The following is a 22,321-nucleotide window of genomic DNA, read 5'->3' as shown; positions in this document are numbered from 1 at the left end:
TAAAACGGGAGAATATTCCTTATAATCTAAAAGATATTCCACTAAATTTGGCACCACAAGAATGACGTGTAAGAAGATTCATAGGTAAGGAAATGATTGTAATTACCAACACAAAAGGGGATTTTTCGTAATTTACATAATTGGGCCAATATAATTTTGTATTGCACTAATGGGCCAAAACCCCCCAACACAAAGGCTAAAAGATTATGAAATCTAAAAGTCCAAATTGCACCAAATAATAAAAACTTCATTAAGATGGTTATAAATTCCTAGCATTCTACATGTGAAGATAGTAAAAGAAATAAATAGCACAAAAAAATGTTAATGTGAAGGAATAAAAATTGCATAAACCTCATTAGTACTAAAACTCAAGCCTGTTTATATTTAGGAGCAATAATCTGGAGACCACCCATGAAAGGCCTCAATGGCTCAGGTATAACAATGGAGCCATCCTCTTGCTGGTAATTCTCGAGCAAGCACACAATCATTCTCGGAACTGCACAAGCTGTGGCATTCAGCGTGTGGACGAACTGAGTCGTAGCTGAATTTCCTTTAATACCCTTTTTAGCCGGAGTCGATACTTCTGGACGATATCGAATGCCTAATCGCCTGCTTTGATAGTCTGTGCAGTTAGAGGCGCTTGAAATCTGTCGAGCAAAACAGAATCCAGTTTTCAAGAATCGGTCAAATTAAAGTGTCGCTTCGTGCTTTTTCTTTTTTTCAAGACTCGAACAGATTACTTTTTTTTTTTCTTTTTTTTAAAGTAAATCGAACTTGAAATGGAAAATTGCCTTACCTCGCCATAACGACCCAATCCAGGCATCCAGGCCTCGACGTCGAATTTACGATAAGCTGGTGCGCCCAAATCCTGTGTCGCCATGTCCATAGTTCTGCAAAGATAGCACCATAGATAGATAAATCTTAGAACAAAGTGCACAGCATATTCATCAAAATAGAATGCGTTTTTTTATGCAGCACTCTTTCTTTTCCCTTTTTTTTTTTATTTTCTTCTTTGTGTTTACACATTAGAAGAGGATGTAAATGCAGACGAGTGCAAAATTAGGTACGCACTTAAAATGAAGTCCCAGAGACGAGAACAGGCCTTCTTCAATTTCAATAAGTTGTTCGTGGAAGAAGTTACTTTCATCCGGCCTGCATAAGACGAACATCTCCACCTTGCTAAATTGGTGAACTCGGTACAGGCCCCTGCTCAAAGATTGTCATCAATCAGTTAGAAGATGCAAGAAAAGAGTCAAACTATTACTAGGAAATAATCGTGTCTAAATTAAGAATTTCATCAGAAAAGTATTTAAATTTTGGAACAAGCCAAAAAAGCTTTACCGAGTTGCACTGCCTGCAGCACCAGCTTCGGTGCGGAAGCAATGGGAGTAAGCCACATATTTCAACGGTAATGATGACTCAGCAAGTATTGAATCCATATGTATTCCGCCGACCGGAATCTCAGCGGTACCTATCAGGCATTGATCGCTACCTTCAATGGAATAGACCTGCCATTCATCACATAGGTTGCAAGAAAATGCATTAGAAATTAAAGAAGTAAATATCACTTAAAGAAGCAAATTATGTTCCCGAGAGGTAGTAACCTGAGTATTAGTTCCACGTGGTTGAAAACCACATTTCTCGACCAAAGAAGATCTGACAATTTCTGGCGTCGTAAGGGGTGTAAACCCCCTTTTCATAACTTCTGATACTGCCCAGTTTACGAGTCCCATCTCTAACAAAACTGCTTCATTCTTCAGGTAATAGAACTTAGACCCGCTTACCTGTCAAAAAGATCAAACTGCTGCATGAATAGAAGTACAACATAGGCCAGTAAATTGTCAATCGTTTTATGTGTTGTATATAGTCGCATTTGGAGTTCTACACTTCCTAAAACTGAAGAGTTTTCACAGTGGAGATCTTCTCTTTTTTTATTTTATAATGAACATAACAAACAGAGGCGTGAATATGTTTCAGATTCAGTAGATAAATCGAGGATTTTTCTATATAACGGGGCACATTTGATTAGAATAGAGTACCTCGGCAGCAGCATCAAAGTCGAATAAATCCAAGTCTTTTCCAAGCTGGACATGATCCTTGATAGAGAAACTAAACTCACGAGGTTTACCAACCTATAAATCGAAGTGAAAAAAGTGAGTGAATAAAAAAAGGAGAATAGGCAATATCTCGAGTACAAAGAAAAAAGGAAAAGTTACCGTTTTTCTCACAGTAGAACACTCTTCTCCACCTATTGGGACATCTGGATGTGTCATATTTGGCACACATTGGGCTTGCTGTTGTAGCTCGTCTGTAAGCTTGAGTAGATCTTCTTCCAATGTGACAAGACCATCCTTGAGAGTTTTACCTGGATAAAGATACTTCGAGAATAAATAACGATAATAGTTGAAACCAAATTTTCAAGACATATATATACAATATATGTATATATAATACCTTCTTCGATTAGTTTCTGGCGCTCAGAGGGCTCCAGTTTTGCCTTCATCTTGTTTGCAACTGCATTTCTCTCTGCGCGAAGCCTTTCAACTTCCTGCTCTCTGTGAGAAACAATTAGTTACCGTAGCTAGCCTCCGAAAATTTCATTCCACGAGTTTTAAATTATTTCGAATATCTATTGTACAGTAATCTGAGACGAATGCACTAGATGTACAGTTAGTAAAAAGGGGCAAAGGCGAAACCTACTCATATCAGAATCATTTAAAATATTAAAATAACAGAGTTTGAGTTAATCGATCACGACGCCATCGTAAGGTAGCATCACATTGGCTCTAATGTTCGGCTCAATGGTCTAATAAGTTTCTCATTGTTAAACTTCAAACGGACTCGAACACGTAATCATGTAATCTCATTTTCCAGAAAACTTATGCCCATGTTTCGACACTGCTACAACTAGCGAGAAACAAATCGGTTTCTTTAGTCGACTGCAGTTAATAATCTCTTACGATTCGACAAAGAAATCGCCACTAAAAGAAGAATATATTTAGAAATGCAAAAGTGGAACCTGACCTTCTGAAGATTCAATAATTTATCGTAGAGCTCAAGGACAAGGTCGAGATTAGCATTGAAGTTGCGGTTGTTGATGTTGGCGGCAACCGCCTCCTTGTTATCCCTTATCCATTTGAAATCTATGGCCGCTCTCCACTGAGGCGCCTTTGTACCTATTAAAAAAAACCCCAAAAAAATGAATTCGAAAATTCAGAATAACATTCGAACAATTGCAAATAATTGAAACGGAGAACCACGCGAAAATGATACCTTTACTCTCATCGGTGGTCTCCGAGGCGGCTGGTGGTGTAGCGGTGGTTTGAGGAGCGGCGGCGGCGGCGGAGGAGGAAAGTGCTCTGGCTAAGAACGTCAACGGGCGGGTGACGTGGACACGGTGAAATCGAGAAGGGATAGGGTTGAAAGCAGGCGGGAAATTGGAGAGGGGTTTGAGAATTGAAAAGGGAGAAATTCTGAAGGTACAAGATTGCAGCCCCATAGCTGCTGAATCCTTCCTCTGTGAGAGAGTGTTTGAAGTTTTTAAATATGACGATGAACTTTTATTCCAAAAAAAATTAAATAAAAAATTATAATAATCCAACTTAATTTTGTTATGCTTAGTTATTTAAATTTAATTGCTTTGAAAAAATCTACATTTAATTAAAAAATAATTCCAATTGTATTCTAAACTTCTTCACCAAGATAATTTTGTTTCTCGTTTCTTGCTTTTTAATTTTGATTTTGGTATCTCAATAGTCAATATTACGTTCATAAATTTATTTTAGATTTTTTTAAGTGAATAATTAGTTTAGATTTATTTAAAGATTAGGGCCCTAAAATAAATACTTTATAAATTTAATTATGATGTGACATTGTGATAAATAAACAGTTGAAAAGTTAAATAAAAATAATTTAAGAGAATATGATGGACTTATGTACCGCGCACACGGAAACAATTTGTTCGACCCTACATCCGGTTAAAAACACCGAGTGGGTCTTCTGCTGCCATGTGTCTCTTTTTTGTATTTTATAATAGATTTCCCGCTAGGGTTTACCTTTAGGGGTTTTAGAAAAATAAAAAAAAGAACACGTGGCAGCAGAAGACCTACCCGGTGTTTTTCACCAGGTGTAGGGTCGAAGGAACCCACGGAAACAATGATACGGGACATGGACACGGAAAAACTGAATGTCCCAAAAAAGAGGGTACGGAAGATTGGAGAAACATTTAATATTAAAAGTATAGAGGCTTATTTTTAAATATGTTATATATATATACATAAGTTTTTATTTATATATAAATTATTTTTCTTATTTTATATTCAAAATAAATTTTAGTATCAACTATGAATCTGCAATTGACTAATAAATCATGTTAATAATTAAGGAAAACAATAACAAAATTTGTAAATGTGGTGTTCAAACATGTTTCTATTTTTTTACAAATAGCAAAATGGTTCATAAGATGTCCAGCTGGTGTCCTCGAGTGTCTGACACAAAACGTGTCCGAAACGGATAAATATTAACAAACTGAAGTTTCGTGCTACTTATAGAGGGGTGAAATCAGACTGGAATTTCCGAATTTCGCCAATTCCAATCCGAAAATATCCGAATTCGGAACCGTATTTTTCATTCCGATTTTCGATTCTTCGAAATTTATTTGGAACATAATTGGAATGGTATATAAAATTACCGGAAATTCCTGTTTGCGATCCAAATTTAGTTTTGAATATTTCTATGGTTGTTCGAAATATATAATATAATTCTATGATATATTTGGTAATTTCGTAATACAATTTTATGTAATATAAATACGAATGGTCAAGTAAATTAAAACTTTTGAAAGTATTAATTGGTATCAGAAACTTTATGTTGCATTTTTTTCCTATAAAAAAATCTATGTGTCAGTTTGCTGTTCATAAATGTTTTATTTATTGCGTTTTTGTCGAACTCGCTTTCGATTTTTCTTGCAAAATTTTAAAAAAGATATAAAATTACTGTGAAAAATTTCATTAAATAATTTCCTAATGTAATTTTCGAAATCGGAATGTAATTTTCGAAATCGAAAATTTCTAATTTAATTTCCGAAATTCCGCCGATTATGAGGCGTTCCGAAATCGGAATGAGATTTTGTAACCCGATTTTTGGAACGAAAATTTGGAACTCATTTTTTACTTCTAAAAAAAATTGAATTTTTTTTCGAAAAAATCATTTCTAATCCGCTCCGTTCGATTTCCATCCCTACATGTATGGATGCGGTGATATTAGAATGACTCAAATTCTTCTCAAAAAAAAAAAGAATGACTCAAATTCGAATTGGGCACCTGGCCCAACAAAGCCCATTAGAATGGCCCAAACTCTAGCTATTTTTAGAGGAAATAATGTACCAAATGTTTTTGTTAGCTTAATATTTTGCAATTTATAAATCTATAATTTATTACAGTTTTAGCTCGTAAATCTCTTTTGTCTAATTTCATGTTATAGACTAGTTCTTGGTACTATACTTTTGATACTGCGTTCCCCTTTCAATTAGAAGTTTCGCTTACAGTTAGTTCTCTAAAAAATACGTTTCGAATGCGTAATGAACTACCTGTAAACGAAACTTAAGAAAGAGAATACAATTTCCAAAGTACAGTATCGTGGACTTCCAAAAATATTATAAGATTAGTTTTAACTTTTAATCTATACTTCATTTGAAGTATGATTATTTGATTTTAATTTGTTGCTGAATGCACACGCCCAACTATCCACTAGAAATCATCCACGTCAACACAAATCTCCACGTGGAGGAAACCAATTCGTTGTAGCCGTTTCACACACGTTGAGATCCCAAAACAAATAAAACCTATAATCAACCAAACGAAGTCGAAAATTTAAATCGTAATTTATTTCACAAACAAAAAAAAAAAAACAAAAAAAACGAACAGCAATCCGATCGCATTTCTCATCGGAGCTCTCTCCGGCGCCGTTCCGAGACTCCAACCGTGGCTTCCTCCGGCCAGACTAGGCAACAGAGCAATCTCACCCGGAGAAAATCAGCTCCTGCGTCCGAATTCTCATCGACCTCCAAATCGGGCCCCACCCGAATTGTTTACAGTGAGTACGCCAACTCTTCTCCGGATTCGGATCCGAGCCTCCCGTTTTTCCAGAGGACGTGGTTCATAGCTCTGCTCCTAGCTATGGCGGTTTCCTTTTTCGCCCTCGCAATATTTATGCTGCTGACCCTCGACTCCGACTTTTCCTCGGCTCCTGTTTCCGCCGCTTCAGAGGGCGTTCAGGCAAGAATCCGACTTTTCTTCTTTTCGGTAAATAGTAATTGGGTGGAAATGGTGGCGATTTATTAGTGGTGCAAATTGCTGAATGTGGTTGCTTTATTTTCAAAAAACGAGGGGGGTGATTTTATAACAAAATGTTGAATTTATTCCTCAATTGATACATGTGTGAATTTGTGTGTTGGTTCTTTTTAGTGAGTGTTGCAATTGCAGTAGTTAGGTTATTGAATAACATGGGAAGGGTAATACAATGTAGGTGAATTTAGTTTAGGAGTTGATTGATACTATCTCTTGATAATAGTTCTTTGCTTAATGAATACTAACCCAATGATAACTATTTAAAGGTAATGAAACCCTATCAAAATCTAATAACTTGAGTCCTATTTCAACGAGGAAAATAAAGAATGTTACCTAAACAAAATTCCTATGAGTCGTAACAGTTGCGCAGATGGTGTTGGATTGTGTAAATGTTTGAAAACAAAAAAAGGAATCACATGGAGGTTCTAATCCTTATGAAGGTTATTTGAGAAAATATTATAATGACAGTGGATATGTTAGATAAGATTTGTGATAATTAGTCTGCCGGTTTTTTCGACAACGATTTACGGTTTCATATATTGAGTAACTAACCTAATTCGCAGAAGGTATTGGGTTTAATACTTACATCCTCCAATCGTTTTGTAGATTACGTATGGTTCTGTTATCAAGTTGATGCACGAGAAGACAAAATTCCGGCTGCACTCACATGATGTGCCTTATGGCTCTGGAAGTGGGCAGCAGTCGGTTACTGGTTTCCCCGAGGTTGATGATTCTAATAGCTACTGGGTATGTAATTAACTCAAATGTTTTTTTTTCTTTTCATTTTTTTTTTATTTCTTGCAAGGTAATAATTGTATGACTCTGCAGATTGTAAGGACTACACCAAAGTCATCTGCAAAACAAGGAGACACGATCAAAAGTGGAACTGTTATTAGGTTGCAACATATGAAAACTAGGAAATGGCTTCACAGCCATTTGCATGCATCTCCTATATCTGGAAACTTGGAGGTCAGTATGCATACATTTTCATTAGAATGTGTGTGCAAGTCCTAAAATCTTCAGACACAGCTAAAATCTTGAAACAGCTGCAGCGAAATTCGCAATATATATTTTTTCATTGTTTGGTATATGTTGGCTTGCCTATTCTGAACTTTATTGTTCTACAGTGATGATAACATGGTAGTATGAATCTAAGTGATGCTAGGATAATATTACTCGAAATCGAAATAATACCTCGGAGCTAACCTTAACATCCATTAACAATGTAAGTGATGCTAGGATAATATTACTCGAAATCAAAATAATAACTCGGAGCTAACCTTAACATCCATTAACAATGTAGATCACTTTTTGTCTTTTCGTTATTCACCTTTCTTCCGCGAAGATAAAAGATTTTTGATTTTTCCATCATTATCTCGCGTGAGTTTGGAATGTATTTACTGGTCTTGGTGCATATTGTGTGCTTCTTAATTCATTTTCCTGTTATCCCTTGCCTCTTTTGTAGAAATCTTGTTATCCGAGACAATTTAAGTTTGTTTAACAATACATTTGTCACAGAATGCATGGGAATATTCCGATTTTATCGAAGTTACAGATTCGAGTAACTCGATAATGGTTCTAAGCAGGGGTAGTATTTGGTTTATTCTGTCCTATATGGTTAGCTTTTGAACGAATAGTTGTGCATCTGGGAAACGCATTTTTTTTTCCTTTTTGCCTTGTTAAATTGGTCTTATTCTTTTGACAGGATGCAATTTTGTAGTAGATGGTAAACAAGTCATTTTCTTTGTTAAGTCATGTTTATATACCACATTTTCTGCCATAAATTGCCTATATACGACTAAATATAAAGCTGCATTTTTTAGATATCCTTGCAATTCATTCTGCTTGTCATCTTACTTTGTAGCATCTTCAATCATTGTAGTCAAAAACCTTATTGATTATGATTCTTTAACCAGCAGACACGTTTGTGTAACTCAATCGTGATAAATAATGTAAATTGATCCCCAAAAAAGCAGATAACACCAAAAATTTTAAACTGTATTATTTAAATACTGCCTCAATGTAAATATAAATGTGATTTCATATACTACTTAATGGGCAGGTGAGTTGCTATGGCGGTGATGGCCAGTCTGACACGGGGGATTATTGGAGGTGAGAGCTTCTTCGATTAAGTATTATCTGATAATGCCATTCCAAATCTTCCATCATATTTCAAAATCTTTATTGTGCTTCAGACTTGAAATCGAGGGAAATGGAAAGACATGGAGGCAAGATCAGAGGGTCCGGCTTCATCACGTAGACACTAACGGCTATCTTCACAGTCATGACAAGAAATATACCCGTATAGCTGGCGGTCAACAAGAGGTAAGAACCAGATAACAGTAATGCTAAGAGTTGATCGATGAAAAAAACGAGTACACTAGTGAAAAGTGCTAGATGTAATAGTTTCTTTGTTTGGTCGGTGTAAAAAAATTGTTTCCAAAACCAAATCACTTGATCGAATATTTATTTGTTTTATTGACACATCTTTCAGTTAAAAAAAACTGTTGATTTTTTCTTGCAGGTTTGTGGGGTTGCAGAAAAACGAGCAGACAACGTGTGGTTGGCAGCTGAAGGTGTGTACCTTCCCGTTGCTGAGAGTAAATGAAGTCGACCGAAAACAAAATACGGTGATCACAACTAACATTTGGGAGCTCTTCTCATTATTAGTTTTCATTGTTTCTTACCTTGTCATTTCTCGAACCAATGTAGTTTTATTAATGTAGTTTTATTCTGAGAATTTAGTTCGTCTATACGAAGATTTGAAGGGTTTTAAACAATTTTGGAACTATTATTCATATGTAATTTGATACGTGCAATCATATATTTCCAAGACCGACAGCTTTGATTATGTTCTTTTCATCCAGATTTTAGTTGATGATTCATCTTTGAACTCTATATAAAATTATTAGTTGTTACACACGAAATACGGTCCATAAAATTATTTATCATTTTTATACATCCCAGCTACAGAAACTGAAGAAGGTGCTAAAGATTTTAACTTTTATCAAACAAATCAAAGACATTGTAGCTAACCCTTAATATTTATTGAATGTAAATGTCATTACCTAATGTTAAGTGTAATTGTAACTAAATTTTAAAGTAAGAAAAAATATAGATACATGTATATTATATACAGTACCATAAGATAGAACTGGATACTGATCAAAACTTTAATGATATAAAACATAGTCTAGAAAAACTGCCCATAAATTTCATGAGCAAATAATACATTGGACTTGAAAAAAAAAATTCCAAAGAACATACTAGTTTTCTGTCTTAACTCTCGTCTAAAAAGTCGTAACAAATTCTAAAGAATACATCTTCACTGCTTAGTTTCTCTTTCAGTGAGTCTTGACATACTCTTGAACGATGTGGAGACCTTCGCTCTCCTCACCGTAATCCTACACGAGAAAATTCCACATCACAATCAAATTAATCAAGATTATAATCTAATTAATCGAGAGATAACTCTTATCAATTTGATAAAACCAACATATTCGACTACACTATAGTATATAGAGTTACCTTCACAACGATACACGAGGCTCCAACAACCTTCCGAGCCTTCCCTTCCGAATCAATCTTGCACATCTGTTGAAAAGCAACAAATCAACACGAGAAACAAATCAACATAGCAATCAAGAACTCCAACAACATCAATATAATAATGCAGTAAAACGAAAAAAAAATAGTCTATACAATGTGTACTTACACCAGCCCATTCGCCGAGGGTCTTGGCACTAGGAACAGTAATTAGGTTGACATTGTGTTCGGCACAAAGCGCTTTGACCAATTTAATGTAGTCTGGTTGGTTGCAGTCCTCAGCCATTACACAGAGCTGAGCGGCATGCTTTTCGATCGACTTTGCAGCGGCGTGAAGGCCTTTAACGAGGCCTCCATGGGCTAAAGCCTTCTTGATCACGAGCTGCAATGCAGTCATGATATCCATTGGCTCACCCAGAGCTGGGGCTGGAGCAGGTGTCTCCACAACAACGACGGGCTCTTCACTGAAACGAATTTATCAATATTAAATTATTATTAGTGACCCAATTTATGATAAAAAATATAAGACTGAACCACAACACGAGCCAATATATAACAAGATTGTTTGCATGCTCTATCTTATAGTTAACATAAGTTCCTTTATAAGCAACTCTTTGATCGGACAACTGAAAACAGTATTCGTAATCAAGAATTTGCAACAGTTTTACATTCCTAGTGGGAATAAGTTTTCTAGGAATGTATTCGTGATCGGACACTTGTATCCTTATGATAGTTGCATGTATAAACAAAATTCAGATACAATTCAGATACAATGATCAAATATGCTCTTTTTTCTATCAAGAATGGCAAAAGGCATCGAAGAACTGATCCGAACGGCGGCAATATCAATTTAGAATTGATTTTAAGGTTCAATTTCATTATTAACTAAGAGTGGTACATTAGTTCAAACCATCTGTATTCTGCTCTTAATAGAAAAAGAAAAAAAATCGACAAACTTGTATTTTTTTACGACCTCTACGAGTACATAAACAGAACTCAGATGCAATGATCCTATATACTTTTTTTCTCGATAACGACAAAGCATGAAAGAACTGATCAGGAACAAATACATTATCAATTTTGAATTGAATTGAAGTGCATTTTCATAAGTAACCAAGAGTGTTACATACCCAGACATTTTGTCTTCCTGGTAGGCAACTCCTGCAATTTACACCTGCCAGAATTCAAACCATCAAATAAGCATAATTCAACAATATATTTAGTAAATATACACTATTAAGAATGCATAATTCTGAAGAAGAAAAACCAACGAATAAACGTAATGACAATAAACATATTTCGGATTCGAATTTCACAAATTAAAATTAAAAATTTAATTTTTTTTTTTTTAAAATGCATCATCTTTCTTCCTCTGGATTGTAGAGTGCGGGGTTTAGTTTCGATCGATTTCAAAAATATTTCCGCGGAATAAACAGAAGCAATTACCTCAAAAATGAAAAATTAAAAATTGATGAAATACTATAACGGAAGAGAAGAAACACACCTGCTGTATAAAGCGGTTGGGAGTGATGAAGCAATGAACTTGGCTGCCAGCAACTGCAAAATGGGTGCACTGAAAACGAAGTTTCGCCATTTTTATACCTTGAAAGAAAAATTAAACCTAAAAGCCCAAAACCCTAGATCTAATTGATTGGCCCACGTATGAGCGAGCCCAAGTCTCTTATTTCATTTGATAATTACCGCGAAAAAAATTTATAAATAAATAAATAATAATATTAGCATTTGGATGCAAATCGGACGGATCATAATTAAAACAATTTTGATCAAAAATATTAAAACAAAAAAAAAATAGAAATTTAAAATTTTTGGAATAGGAAGTTTTTTTTGAAACAAAATTGCGGAAGTGTGGAGCCCTTAAGCCCTAATTCTAGTAGATCTTGTAATTTTCGGAACAATCCAACTTATGAAATCAATATCGAGTTTGCTAAATGTGTTGATACGTATTTCTAGAATTTCCTAAAATGCAAAAATGGACGTATGGGTTCTAAACGGCGTGGGATAGAGTTGACGTATGACGAAATTACTTACGTCGAATTAATCCTTTGTTTTTTCAAGAATATTCCTAAAATGGCAAAATAAAATTTTGGGAGTCTAAACGACGTGGAATAGCCATAAGATCACTTGATTCATGAGCTAACGCACGTGAGTTGGACTCATCAAACTTATTGTGCTTAAGATAAAGTGCATTTTTCTGATTCAAATACAACTATTTATGAGATATTTAATTACATGGGATTTCATGGCGGATTTTCAGTATAACTAGGGGTGCTACTAATTAACATGGTCAAAATTCATTTAAATGTGCCACTTATTGATTAAACACGCAATTTTTAAATAAATGGTTAAGAGGTTGTTGCACTCATTTAAATATTGTCACCAAACGCAGATCATTAGAAGGCATCAAACACAACATTAGCCTTAAGATTAGAAGTTTGGTAGCAAGATATAGCACCTCAATCATATGAGTACTAAAAAACATGACTAATACCCAAAATCAAACCATTATTTGTTTTCCAAAACAAATAATTAACAAAACTTTTATTTAGTTTATAGTTTGAAACCACCATCACAACATTGCTACTTACTCCCTCCCTCCACCTAATGTACAATGTAAATTTGAACTTTTAATAATATAATGAATATTTCTTAGACTTTTTAATTTTTATATGTATTTATCACATTACACTTACAAAATGAGTGGAGTATAAAAAATCTCACTATTGTTTCAAACTCCGAGCTACTTGAAAAAATATTTGAAGTATAAAAACTATAAAATGATTAAAAGTCCAATCAATTTTATCCAATTTTCAAATTTACATGAAATTATTTAATACAGTTCAACATCTGTAAATTATTATAGTTGGGACTGACAAAATTCTATTAATTTAGCGATATATTTATTGAACTAATAATTTAGTACATTTTCACCGAATCAAGACCAAAGAAAATTACTATCGAAAATTATTAATTTATGAAGATTCTGCTGTAATTATTTGAAATTGCAAAATAAGAAATATTCCCCCCTCTCTCTCTCTAGGATTTAGAAATTCCTCTCTCTCTCTAGGATTTAGAAACTCCCTCCCTCCCCTTGCATATATAAATTGTGCTAGAACAAGAAAACGGCAAAAGTTCAAAAAGAAAAAAAAAAACAGAATTAAAAAAAAAAAAAAAAAGACGCCGCTCATTTCTTCAGCCCTCGTTCGTTAAATCTTGATCTGTTTCTGAGTGGAATCAAAGTGTTCGAACGCATCGCCTTCACTGAACACGTCTTAATTTCAAGGTAATTTTTCCTATCCGAATTGGTGTATCTTGACTTGATTACCACAAGGGTTTTAGTTGATTCACCCGATTTTATATAATTAGGGTTTTTGTTATGATTTTGGGGCCGATTGATCATTTCATTTCTGGAATCTCTTCACGCAGAATTAACTGATTCGTTTCGAGGGCGCTTCTACAGTTCGCAATTTGAATTATTCATCAGGGTTTATCAGAAAATTTGTGATTCGTCTGATTTTTTTCATCAGGGTTTATCAGAAAATTTGAATTACTCTCTATTTTGTCAAAAATTGCCCTGAATTTGTTCATCGAAGATGTATCTTCAGCCCCCAGCCGATTCAATCGACTTTCGGGAGGTTTGGGCAGAAAACTTGGATAAAGAATTCGAAATAATTCGTTCAATCATCGACGATTACTATTGCGTTGCGATGGACACGGAGTTTCCAGGGGTAATCCTGAAACCCCTGCGCATTTTCCCGAACACCAACGAAGAGAACTACCAATGCCTGAAGGAGAACGTAAACACGATGAAGCTGATCCAATTAGGGCTAACGCTCACCAATGAAAAGGGGGATCTCCCCACTTGCGGCGAGACCGGCCTATTCATCGTGTGGCAGTTCAATTTCCGAGATTTTAACCCCTCGGAGGATATATACAACTCCGATTCCATCCATCTACTGCGCGGCTGCGGCATCGATTTTGAGAAACATGTAGCGGAGGGCGTCGACGCAACTCGATTCGCGGAGCTTTTGATGTCGTCGGGTGTTGTTTTGAATGAGAGTGTTTATTGGGTGACGTTTCAATGTGGCCATGATTTCGGGTACTTGCTGAAGCTTTTGACCGGCCGGGAATTACCGGAAACTCGAGAAGAATTCTTCAAATTTATCAAATTGTACTTTCCGGTTATATACGATATCAAACACATGATCCAGTTCGTGGAGTTGTACGGTGGATTGAACAAGGTTGCTCGTACTTTGAAAGTCGACAGAGTTGGGACTAGTCATCAGGCGGGTTCGGATAGTCTGCTCACTTCTTCCGTGTTTCGAACGTTGAGGGACACGCGCTTACAAGAATCGATCGAGACGTATGCAGGCGTGATGCATGGTTTAGGTATAAACTGATAGACAGGATATAAAATTTCTTAGCATAGTAAAACATAGCAGAACATAATTGTGAATTTTAGGTGTTGATTTGAAGAAAAAAAAATAAAAAAAAACCTTTTCGGGTACTGAATTTAGTTGCGAGATGAAAAATCTAAATCGGGATTGTTTCGTCGATTTTTGTTAATTTTTGTTTCTATGTAGAAAGATAGGTTTGGCTCTTGAAAATGTTTTAAATAGCTTCTTTTTGCTTCTATGATTCTTGTCTTTGGTTTCTCCTTTTCAAGTACATTTTGTATTTTGAGAATGTTTTGATCGGAATCGAAGTTATATATGAAATCATCGAAACTTTTGATGTCCGATCGGATTTTAATTTTTCAAAAAATAATTTGGATTTTAATTTTAATTATTCGTAAAAAATATATATAAACTCGTCTTAGACCCGAGCCACATTTGTTTTCATATCGAAGGCTCGTTGCAATCAACAAATGTTCTAATATCGGTTCCTGCGTAACGGATTTTTATGTAAATCTCGAAGTTAAAACAATGCAATGTATCTTAAATTGATTAGGAAGTTGATAGGGCGGAGAGATTAATCATGATAAATTAAGTAAATTGAATTGATATTTTTTTTTTTTGGTTATTTGATAAATCAAATAAATTTTCAGGGATTAGCATGAGATTATTTTTATTGATTTTTTTATATAATATAATTGAATTTTCATCAAATTATTTTATCTTATCGTGATTAATCTTATGACAGTAATATATAAGTCAAATGTATTTATAAATCAATGGTGAGTACTTATATTTCTCTTAAATTAGAGCAATATCAATATATATTTGATAGTACACTTGTTAATTATCATGTGAGTGCATGCATGTATGTGGACAATGTAAACACGGGAAAACGTGTAAATATAAAAAATATAGAGGTATAACCATAATCCCTAAAAATATTATAGCATTTAATTTATATATTTATCCTAAATTACATATTTTTATCTACAAATTATATACAATCTACAAGTTCTCTAAGGAATTATCATTTTGCAAATTACATTCATGGCACATAAATTTATTTTCATATGGAATTAGCATCTAAAAAAAGATTAAAACACCTGTAACAGTGGAAAAGAGACACAAGATTTAAGATTCTTTTAAGCGTAGACAATTTCAAGTATTTATTTGAAACGCATTTCCATTTGTCTATATTTGAAACGCATTTCCATTTTTTCCATTATTACCAAAAGCTATTATTTTAACTAAATCAACGGGAAGTCTACCTATACGGACATAACTTTAATTAATTTCAAGGATATTATTGTTTTTTTTTCATTCCGAGTCCAAAGATTTTCATCTTAGCTTATCGGTGAATATAGGATTATGGAAATGCTACATCGAATCATACACATTAGGTAATTTTTAACTATCGATATAGTTAAATAATCAGGCATTAAAACACATATACATATACATATACATGGGTGTGTGCATATGACTATATGTTGATCGACAATTAACAATCACTGATAAATTTCATCGAGTATAACATCAAATAAACCGTCATATATCCATCTCCAACCCACGGGGAAGTGAAGGAGAATGGTAGGTGGTTTTATTTATTTATTTTTAATTTTATTCCCTAACCAATTAGAGGGTAGGTGGTTTGAAGTAAGTGTACAATCACAAAATATAATAAAAAAATGCAATCAAATCAAAGGTCACAATCTAATTAACATAAAATCAGAAACTTTTTATTAGACTTTGTTTGGAATTTTCTTGACCATTGGATTTTTATATAGATATTATAATCTCCCAATTGAATTCGAACATCAATTATTAGAATGACGTAGTCGATACCACACTAGCTGAAATTATATAATGTATTCATCGTAACGACTTAATTGAGGCCTTGTTTTCAGATCTATTCCCAATTTTTTATTTTTTAATATTTGCACAAATTTCCAAAGTTAATACTATATACTTCAATTACGTACGATTGTACGTGGCTTGGGTTGTTATCACAACTCTGTTTCGGTGGCGTAAGAAGAGCGACGTCTAGGAATCCGAATCCGATCTTCATTTATGGTCGATTCTGACTATATGCGAAAGAGACGGTTGTTTCGAACTCTCAATCTTTTAGAAAAAGAAAGACAGGCCCCCAAATAATGTTTTGTAGTACTCTTTATATATACTAGTCATAGTATTAATTGATATTTTGAAATATATAAATATTTCAACCATTTAAATAACCATAATTATATTATTTTGTATAGCTTAAACATTTATTGGAATTTTTTATACTTATTCTTCTTTCATTTGATGTGAATGAAATGTCTTCTATCAGTTATAATAAGATAGATGTTGAGTTCTTCTATCAAATTTTTATCTATTTCAAGATTTTAAATTTTTTTCTAGCAATCTTGCAGTTTTTCTACAGTGTCTATTTCTAACTTCAAAGAGTTTCGGCAAGTTGAAACATACTATATTTTATTTTATTATATTTAAACAAATTTTACATATATTTACTTGTTTAATAACAATTCTATGACCAATATTTTCAAAAAAACTTAAAAGACTGCTCCAAACCCCATAAACTTTTGATTTACCTTAACTTCGTCAATATTTTATTTATATTTTCTCCAAAAATTTTAACTATTAATCAAATAAGAATTATTCAGTTGTGCTCGTTAGAATGAATTAATGTGTATATTATACAACACAAATAGCGGGCCCATTTTTACAAATTCTTAAAACTCGTCTAAGGCACCAAATTTCTCAGAAACGACATTGTCGATCTCCATCGCCAACAATTTATTCACCGAGCTCTTTGTATATCATGTATAAATATTTTTTAGGCCAGACTCGTAGCATATACTATTCAGTATAATATACATCTACATTGTGATTTGTGACTGTGGATTGTTTTGTCAAAAAACATGAAGGTAGGTGATATGAATCATGCATGAATAGTCCTTATTGAGTTTCCCATGATATTAACTACAATTTAATCCAATATATGGGCATACCATTACACTCCCTACATTTTATAATATTTGTGGTTTACAAAATTCAACACACATTAAAAATGTTATTAATTATATATGGTGTTTCATGATATCTATCGTTTAAAGTTTTTTTTTTTCATACATATTAATTATATATGATTGTTATGATTTACAATTTTGACAAAATCAATTTTTATTTGATTTACGATTTAATAATCATGCTCGACTTTAATAATTTATAGAAGTTTAATTGTGGTTAGCATGAACAATATGAAATAGATTAATGTACAAATCCTAAGTACCGCTCAATTAGCATCATGAAGCTGAAAAGTCCAACAAATCCAGCTAAAATATCTCATATATTTCAAATTGCACATCTTTTTATAATTAAAAAGTAGTATACATTATTTATTGTCATGTTCCACAAGTAGGGCTGCTATTTCTTTTTTTTTTTGGTTTGAGTGCAGTAGGGCTGCTATTTCACAGACATGGAATTGTGTTAAAGCTCGTTTCACTTCGACTAGATTTTATGTGTTTTCAATCAATTTAAAATATAATTATAAGCCTCGATAAAGGTTTAAATTAAATATATATATATATATATATATATATGGAGTCGATTCAATTCATTTACCTCCATGCTTTTTCATTGCAACTATACAATAAATATACACCGGGTCGAATACCTGTACTGCTGTACAGTTATTGATATGCCTAATTGGCCCAACCCAATGGGCCTACAAATTATTTACCTAATGGGCCACGAGCCCAATATCGAAGACTACTATCACCGATGCCCAATCACCTTCAAACAAGGTTTGAGCCCGACAATCTCAACTAAGCTATAAATACACATTTGAACTCATTCCATAAGGTACGTCCTATTATCTGAGCAATACTATTAAATGTATTCTCTGGACTATTTCTACTATCAGCACGTCTGACTTGAGCGTTGGAGGGGTTTCCGCCGGATCAACCCTCGGCCTAGTTCACGTATTCTATGATCGCAGATACCTCAAGATCATCAAGTTGTCAAGCTACTGATCCGCTTTGCTCTCCCAGTTCATTTTCTACACTACCTCCGGTGATCTAAGTAATTAACATCATCAGTTATGAATATAATCAATATAATCTTCAATAAATACTTTGATAATATAGTAACCTCATTAAATAATATAGCTCAATAAATTAAGAGTAAAAAGCAGTTTGCCCCCTAAATTAAAGTCCGTTTTGCACTTTGCCCCTCAAACAAAAAAAATTTGCACGTTTTTACCTGAACTCGTTAATTCATTGCACGGTGCCTCCTAAAAGGAATATTCCGGCAATTTTGACGGAAATATGACAACACGTGCATTGCACATGAGATTTGCAGGGGCAAATTGGTACCTTCCCTTACATTATATATTTTAATATTTAAAACAAAATAATAATAATAAACAAAAAAAAAAAGAAAATAAAAAGAAAAAGAAAAAAAATGAGTTGTCGTCTACTCATCCCGTCGACCACCATAGCACCACCCTCCCAAATCTAACCCATCCCATCCCCACTAAAAATTTCATCAATTTTTCGTCCTGCTCCTCTTGATAATGGAGTGACGTCGAGTAGTAACAAATCTTGAACTTTCTCATCGTCTTCTCCGGTGAGGATCGCCGCCTGGACTGCCGCCCCGTAAGCCACCGCCTCGTCGGGGTTTATGCTCTTGCAGAGCTCTTTGCCATTGAAGAAGTCTTGCAGAGCTGTTGGACTTTCGGGATTCGGGTGGAGCCGCCGACGAGAACCACCTCGTGCACCGTGGATTTATCGATTTTCGCGTCCCGAAAGCACTTTTCGACGGGCTCCATACATAGTTCTTCGAATCTCGCTCTGGTTATGGTGGCGTAGAAATGGATCCCTTTGAATAACGAATCGACTTCGATTTTCGTTTGCGTGGCGGAGGAGAGGGTTCTTTTCGCTCTTTCGCCGGAATTCGGAGACGAAGTGGTTGACCAGGCGGTTGTCGAAGTCTTCGCCGCCGAGGTGAGTGTCGCCGGCGGTGGCTTTCACTTGGAATTATATGCCTTCTTCTATGGTGAGTAATGAAACCTCGAAAGTGCCGCCGCCTAAATCGAAGACGAGGATGTTCAGCTCGGCGGATCGGGAGCTTTTCTTGTCCAGGCCGTAGGCAATGGCGGCGGCGGTGGTTTTGGTACTTTTGTTTTTATTTTTTATTTTTTTTTGTTTTTTAAAGATTAATTTATATTTAATAGATAGCATGTAAGTGAATGGACGAATATACCCCTGCAAATGTCACGTGCAAGGCACATGTTTTAACTTTTCCGTCAAAATTGCCGGAAAATTGAGTTCAGGTGGCATCGTGCAACGAATTAACGAGTTCAGGTAAAAACGTGTAAATTTTTTTTGTTTGGGGGGTAAAGTGCAAAACGGGCTATAGTTTAGGATGCAAACTGCTTTTTACTCATAAATTAACTAAGGGAAACGTATGATTGAAAAAAGATGTAGTGGGTGTTAGATTTTTTGATTTTTTTAAAATTAAAGTAATCGCTATTTTATTGAAGCCCTTTATTGAAAACCGTGTATATATAATAATATACATATTTCATGCATGTATGTGTATCTATAACTCTAGTTTCTCTCTCTAAAAACCTTAGTTGTTTTTCTCCAGCAGAAAAAGTTAACCATGAAGATCACGGTGAAGAAGTCAACAATGGTGGCACCAAATGCAGCGACGCCGAGCGGCAAGCTGTGGCTGTCGAACGTGGACTTGGTTACGGCCACCACTTACCACACCCGCAGCGTCTACTTCTACCGCTTCAACGGCGCCGCCGACTTCTTCGACCCGGCGGTGCTCATGGCGGCGCTCAGCCGCGTCCTGGTTGAATACTACCCTATCGCCGGGAGGCTGACCAGAGATGAAGACGGCCGCATCTCGATCAACTGCACCGGCGAGGGGGCCCTGTTCGTGGAGGCAGAGTGCGATGGCGAGATTGACGATTTGGGGGGCTTCGCCCCCCGCCCAGACTTAAGCCTCAACCCGGCCGTCGATTATTCCCTCGGAATATCCACGTATCCTCTTCTCTTGATACAGGTGGGTGCGTGTCCATAATTTGATTTAGCGTAAAATTCATTTTGCATCCCCTTACTACGTGAAATATACCATTTACCACCTGAGATATTGATAATATCAAACACTCCCTATTTTTAAAGGTCACACTTTTAACGGTGTTAAATTTGAGCGTGCAGTGATTTTTTACCCTGCTTTGTGGATTGTTGACGATTTTTAGTGTTCGTTCAAATTATGACTTTTTATTGATTTTAGGAATTTTCAGTTATTTTTCAGGGGATTTTTTCCATTATAGTATGAAAAGTTTTTTTTTCGATTTACAATTTTATCATATGATTTTATTCTAACTTTAGGGTTTCTTTTAGATTTCAGGGCTTCTACTTTTCTTTTGGTGAATTTTACATTCATAGTATGCAAAGCTGCATTCTTATTTATTCGATTTTTTAGTTTTTTATAAGAAAAATGGCTGAAAATAATTAAAAAAAAAATACTGAATAAAGTAGAAAAGGAAGGACTGAATATAGTGAAAAATCTGATTAATATTTGTCAAAACTAAGCAACTTATATATTTATAATTTTTTTGGAGTGTTTTTGTCAAAAAAAGCCAACATTTCTTTGCAACGGTCGGTCAAAGGATTTGACCAACGGAAATTAGAAAAAAGGCTAATAGCCGGGGGTATTTAATATTTTTTATACTTCAGAGGAAAAATGATACATTTCTCATAGTACATGGTGCAAAATGAAGTTTACCGTTAGATTTATGTGTTGTTAATTATTTAATTAATATATTACTTAATTAATTAATTTTAATTTTTGTAATTAATTAATTAATTTGAAAAATGCAGCTGACCCGTTTCAAATGTGGAGGAGTTTGTTTGGGGCATGGAAACCAGCATCACTTATCAGATGGTCCGGCTGCTCTCCGTTTTACCAAAACATGGTTCGACTTAGCCAGGAGCCTCGCCACCTCCACCGCCACCGTCACCACCGCCGCCGACGCACCGCCGTTCATGGACCGGACACTTTTGCGCGCGCGTGACCCACCGCAGCCCCGGTTCACCCACATCGAGTACCACCGCGGCGGCAACCTGCAGCCCCTCTTAGCTTCCGAAAAAACGTATTCTGTGTTCAAGCTGACGTCGGACCAGATCAACGCCCTGAAAGCCAAATGCAACGTCGACGGCGGAAATGGGCCGTTCCCGGCGGCCCGTTACACGACATTCGAGGTTCTCGCCGGCCACGTGTGGCGGTGCGTCTCGGAGGCACGGGGCCTGCCCGGGGATCAGGAGACGAAGCTGTACGTGTCGACGGACGGGCGGTCGAGGCTATCGCCGCCGCTGCCGCCGGGGTATTTCGGCAACGTGAACTTCTCGGCCACGGCGGTGTCCCTGTGCGGGCAGCTCCGGTCGAACAACGTCTGTTTCGCCGCCGGGAAGACAAGGGAAGCCATAGCAAGGATGGACGACGAGTACCTGAGATCGGCGATAGATTACCTGGAGGTGCAGCCCGACATAAGCGCCATCGCGCGTGGGCCTGGAACATACAATTCACCGAACCTTGGAATAATAAGCTGGCTGAGGCTGCCGGTGTACGAAGCTGATTTCGGGTGGGGAAATCCCGTCCACGTAGGACTTGCGGCGGCGCCACCGGAAGGGAAATGCCATTTATTGCCGAGCCCGGCGAGTGACGGAAGCTTGCTGGTTTCGATATCGCTGGCGAAAGAGCATATGCGTCTTTTTGAGAAGCTCCTCTTTCATGTTTGAATTGTGAAATGCCGCCTCGTTTATTCTTCTGTGTGTTTGTGTGTGTTTGTGTGTGAGAGAGAGAGAGAGTAAAGTAACAATCCATCGAAGATCGAACTCTATTTCTTTTTTAATAATTTTGAAAATTGACATCAGCATAATTCATAAATAAGATTTTAAATAGGAGCTTGCCGAAAGTGCTAACTATGATATATCA

The 22,321-nt window shown here is 35.6% G+C and overlaps 5 protein-coding genes across 5 annotated transcripts; 3 read left to right on the top strand and 2 right to left on the bottom strand.

Annotated features, from left to right (window-relative positions):
- Positions 1–226: 226 nt before the first annotated feature.
- On the bottom strand, positions 227–3,722 carry SRS (Seryl-tRNA synthetase). Its single transcript, XM_012997265.2, has 10 exons — positions 3,274–3,722; positions 3,025–3,176; positions 2,455–2,548; positions 2,217–2,365; positions 2,040–2,132; positions 1,605–1,784; positions 1,342–1,508; positions 1,072–1,206; positions 797–890; positions 227–647 (listed from the first exon to the last, which is right to left on the bottom strand). Exons 1-10 carry the CDS (start codon positions 3,497–3,499, stop codon positions 369–371), a joined length of 1,569 nt encoding a protein of 522 aa, XP_012852719.1. The 5' UTR covers positions 3,500–3,722; the 3' UTR covers positions 227–368.
- Positions 3,723–5,692: 1,970 nt separating this feature from the next.
- LOC105972322 (stromal cell-derived factor 2-like protein) lies at positions 5,693–9,198 on the top strand. Its single transcript, XM_012997266.2, has 6 exons — positions 5,693–6,275; positions 6,954–7,094; positions 7,176–7,316; positions 8,410–8,459; positions 8,543–8,672; positions 8,872–9,198. The coding sequence occupies exons 1-6, from the start codon at positions 6,177–6,179 to the stop codon at positions 8,953–8,955; spliced, it is 645 nt and encodes a 214-aa protein (XP_012852720.1). The 5' UTR covers positions 5,693–6,176; the 3' UTR covers positions 8,956–9,198.
- Positions 9,199–9,502: 304 nt separating this feature from the next.
- Positions 9,503–11,532, bottom strand: LOC105972441 (small ribosomal subunit protein eS12). Its single transcript, XM_012997403.2, has 5 exons — positions 11,398–11,532; positions 11,024–11,067; positions 10,063–10,357; positions 9,876–9,941; positions 9,503–9,751 (listed from the first exon to the last, which is right to left on the bottom strand). Exons 2-5 carry the CDS (start codon positions 11,029–11,031, stop codon positions 9,692–9,694), a joined length of 429 nt encoding a protein of 142 aa, XP_012852857.2. The 5' UTR covers positions 11,032–11,067; positions 11,398–11,532; the 3' UTR covers positions 9,503–9,691.
- A 1,503-nt stretch (positions 11,533–13,035) lies between these two features.
- LOC105972263 (putative CCR4-associated factor 1 homolog 7) lies at positions 13,036–14,645 on the top strand. Its single transcript, XM_012997200.2, has 2 exons — positions 13,036–13,194; positions 13,338–14,645. The coding sequence occupies exon 2, from the start codon at positions 13,505–13,507 to the stop codon at positions 14,309–14,311; it is 807 nt and encodes a 268-aa protein (XP_012852654.1). The 5' UTR covers positions 13,036–13,194; positions 13,338–13,504; the 3' UTR covers positions 14,312–14,645.
- A 5,251-nt stretch (positions 14,646–19,896) lies between these two features.
- LOC105972350 (shikimate O-hydroxycinnamoyltransferase) lies at positions 19,897–22,321 on the top strand. The gene is made up of 2 exons (XM_088816672.1): positions 19,897–20,386; positions 21,208–22,321. The coding sequence occupies exons 1-2, from the start codon at positions 19,979–19,981 to the stop codon at positions 22,123–22,125; spliced, it is 1,326 nt and encodes a 441-aa protein (XP_088672798.1). The 5' UTR covers positions 19,897–19,978; the 3' UTR covers positions 22,126–22,321.

This window comes from Erythranthe guttata, chromosome 4 (assembly GCF_056151865.1).
Source record: "Erythranthe guttata isolate IM_541 chromosome 4, IM_541, whole genome shotgun sequence".
NCBI lineage: Eukaryota > Viridiplantae > Streptophyta > Magnoliopsida > Lamiales > Phrymaceae > Erythranthe > Erythranthe guttata.
This window is presented reverse-complemented; position numbering and strand designations above follow the sequence as displayed.

What these genes read in the sequence shown, in the direction of transcription:
- SRS (XM_012997265.2), bottom strand. Translation starts at nt 3,499, where the DNA reads ATGGGGCTGCAATCTTGTACCTTCAGAATTTCTCCCTTTTCAATTCTC. An exon ending in GACCACCGATGAGAGTAAAG is followed by an intron (nt 3,177 to 3,273) that starts GTATCATTTTCG and finishes TTTTTTTAATAG; the next exon opens with GTACAAAGGCGCCTCAGTGG. An exon ending in CCAGAAACTAATCGAAGAAG is followed by an intron (nt 2,366 to 2,454) that starts GTATTATATATA and finishes ATCTTTATCCAG; the next exon opens with GTAAAACTCTCAAGGATGGT.
- LOC105972322 (XM_012997266.2), top strand. Translation starts at nt 6,177, where the DNA reads ATGGCGGTTTCCTTTTTCGCCCTCGCAATATTTATGCTGCTGACCCTC. An exon ending in CCGCTTCAGAGGGCGTTCAG is followed by an intron (nt 6,276 to 6,953) that starts GCAAGAATCCGA and finishes ATCGTTTTGTAG; the next exon opens with ATTACGTATGGTTCTGTTAT. An exon ending in ATGATTCTAATAGCTACTGG is followed by an intron (nt 7,095 to 7,175) that starts GTATGTAATTAA and finishes ATGACTCTGCAG; the next exon opens with ATTGTAAGGACTACACCAAA.
- LOC105972441 (XM_012997403.2), bottom strand. An exon ending in CCCTCGGCGAATGGGCTGGT is followed by an intron (nt 9,942 to 10,062) that starts GTAAGTACACAT and finishes GCTTTTCAACAG; the next exon opens with ATGTGCAAGATTGATTCGGA. An exon ending in CCTCGTGTATCGTTGTGAAG is followed by an intron (nt 9,752 to 9,875) that starts GTAACTCTATAT and finishes TTTCTCGTGTAG; the next exon opens with GATTACGGTGAGGAGAGCGA.
- LOC105972263 (XM_012997200.2), top strand. Translation starts at nt 13,505, where the DNA reads ATGTATCTTCAGCCCCCAGCCGATTCAATCGACTTTCGGGAGGTTTGG.
- LOC105972350 (XM_088816672.1), top strand. Translation starts at nt 19,979, where the DNA reads ATGAAGATCACGGTGAAGAAGTCAACAATGGTGGCACCAAATGCAGCG. An exon ending in ATCCTCTTCTCTTGATACAG is followed by an intron (nt 20,387 to 21,207) that starts GTGGGTGCGTGT and finishes TGAAAAATGCAG; the next exon opens with CTGACCCGTTTCAAATGTGG.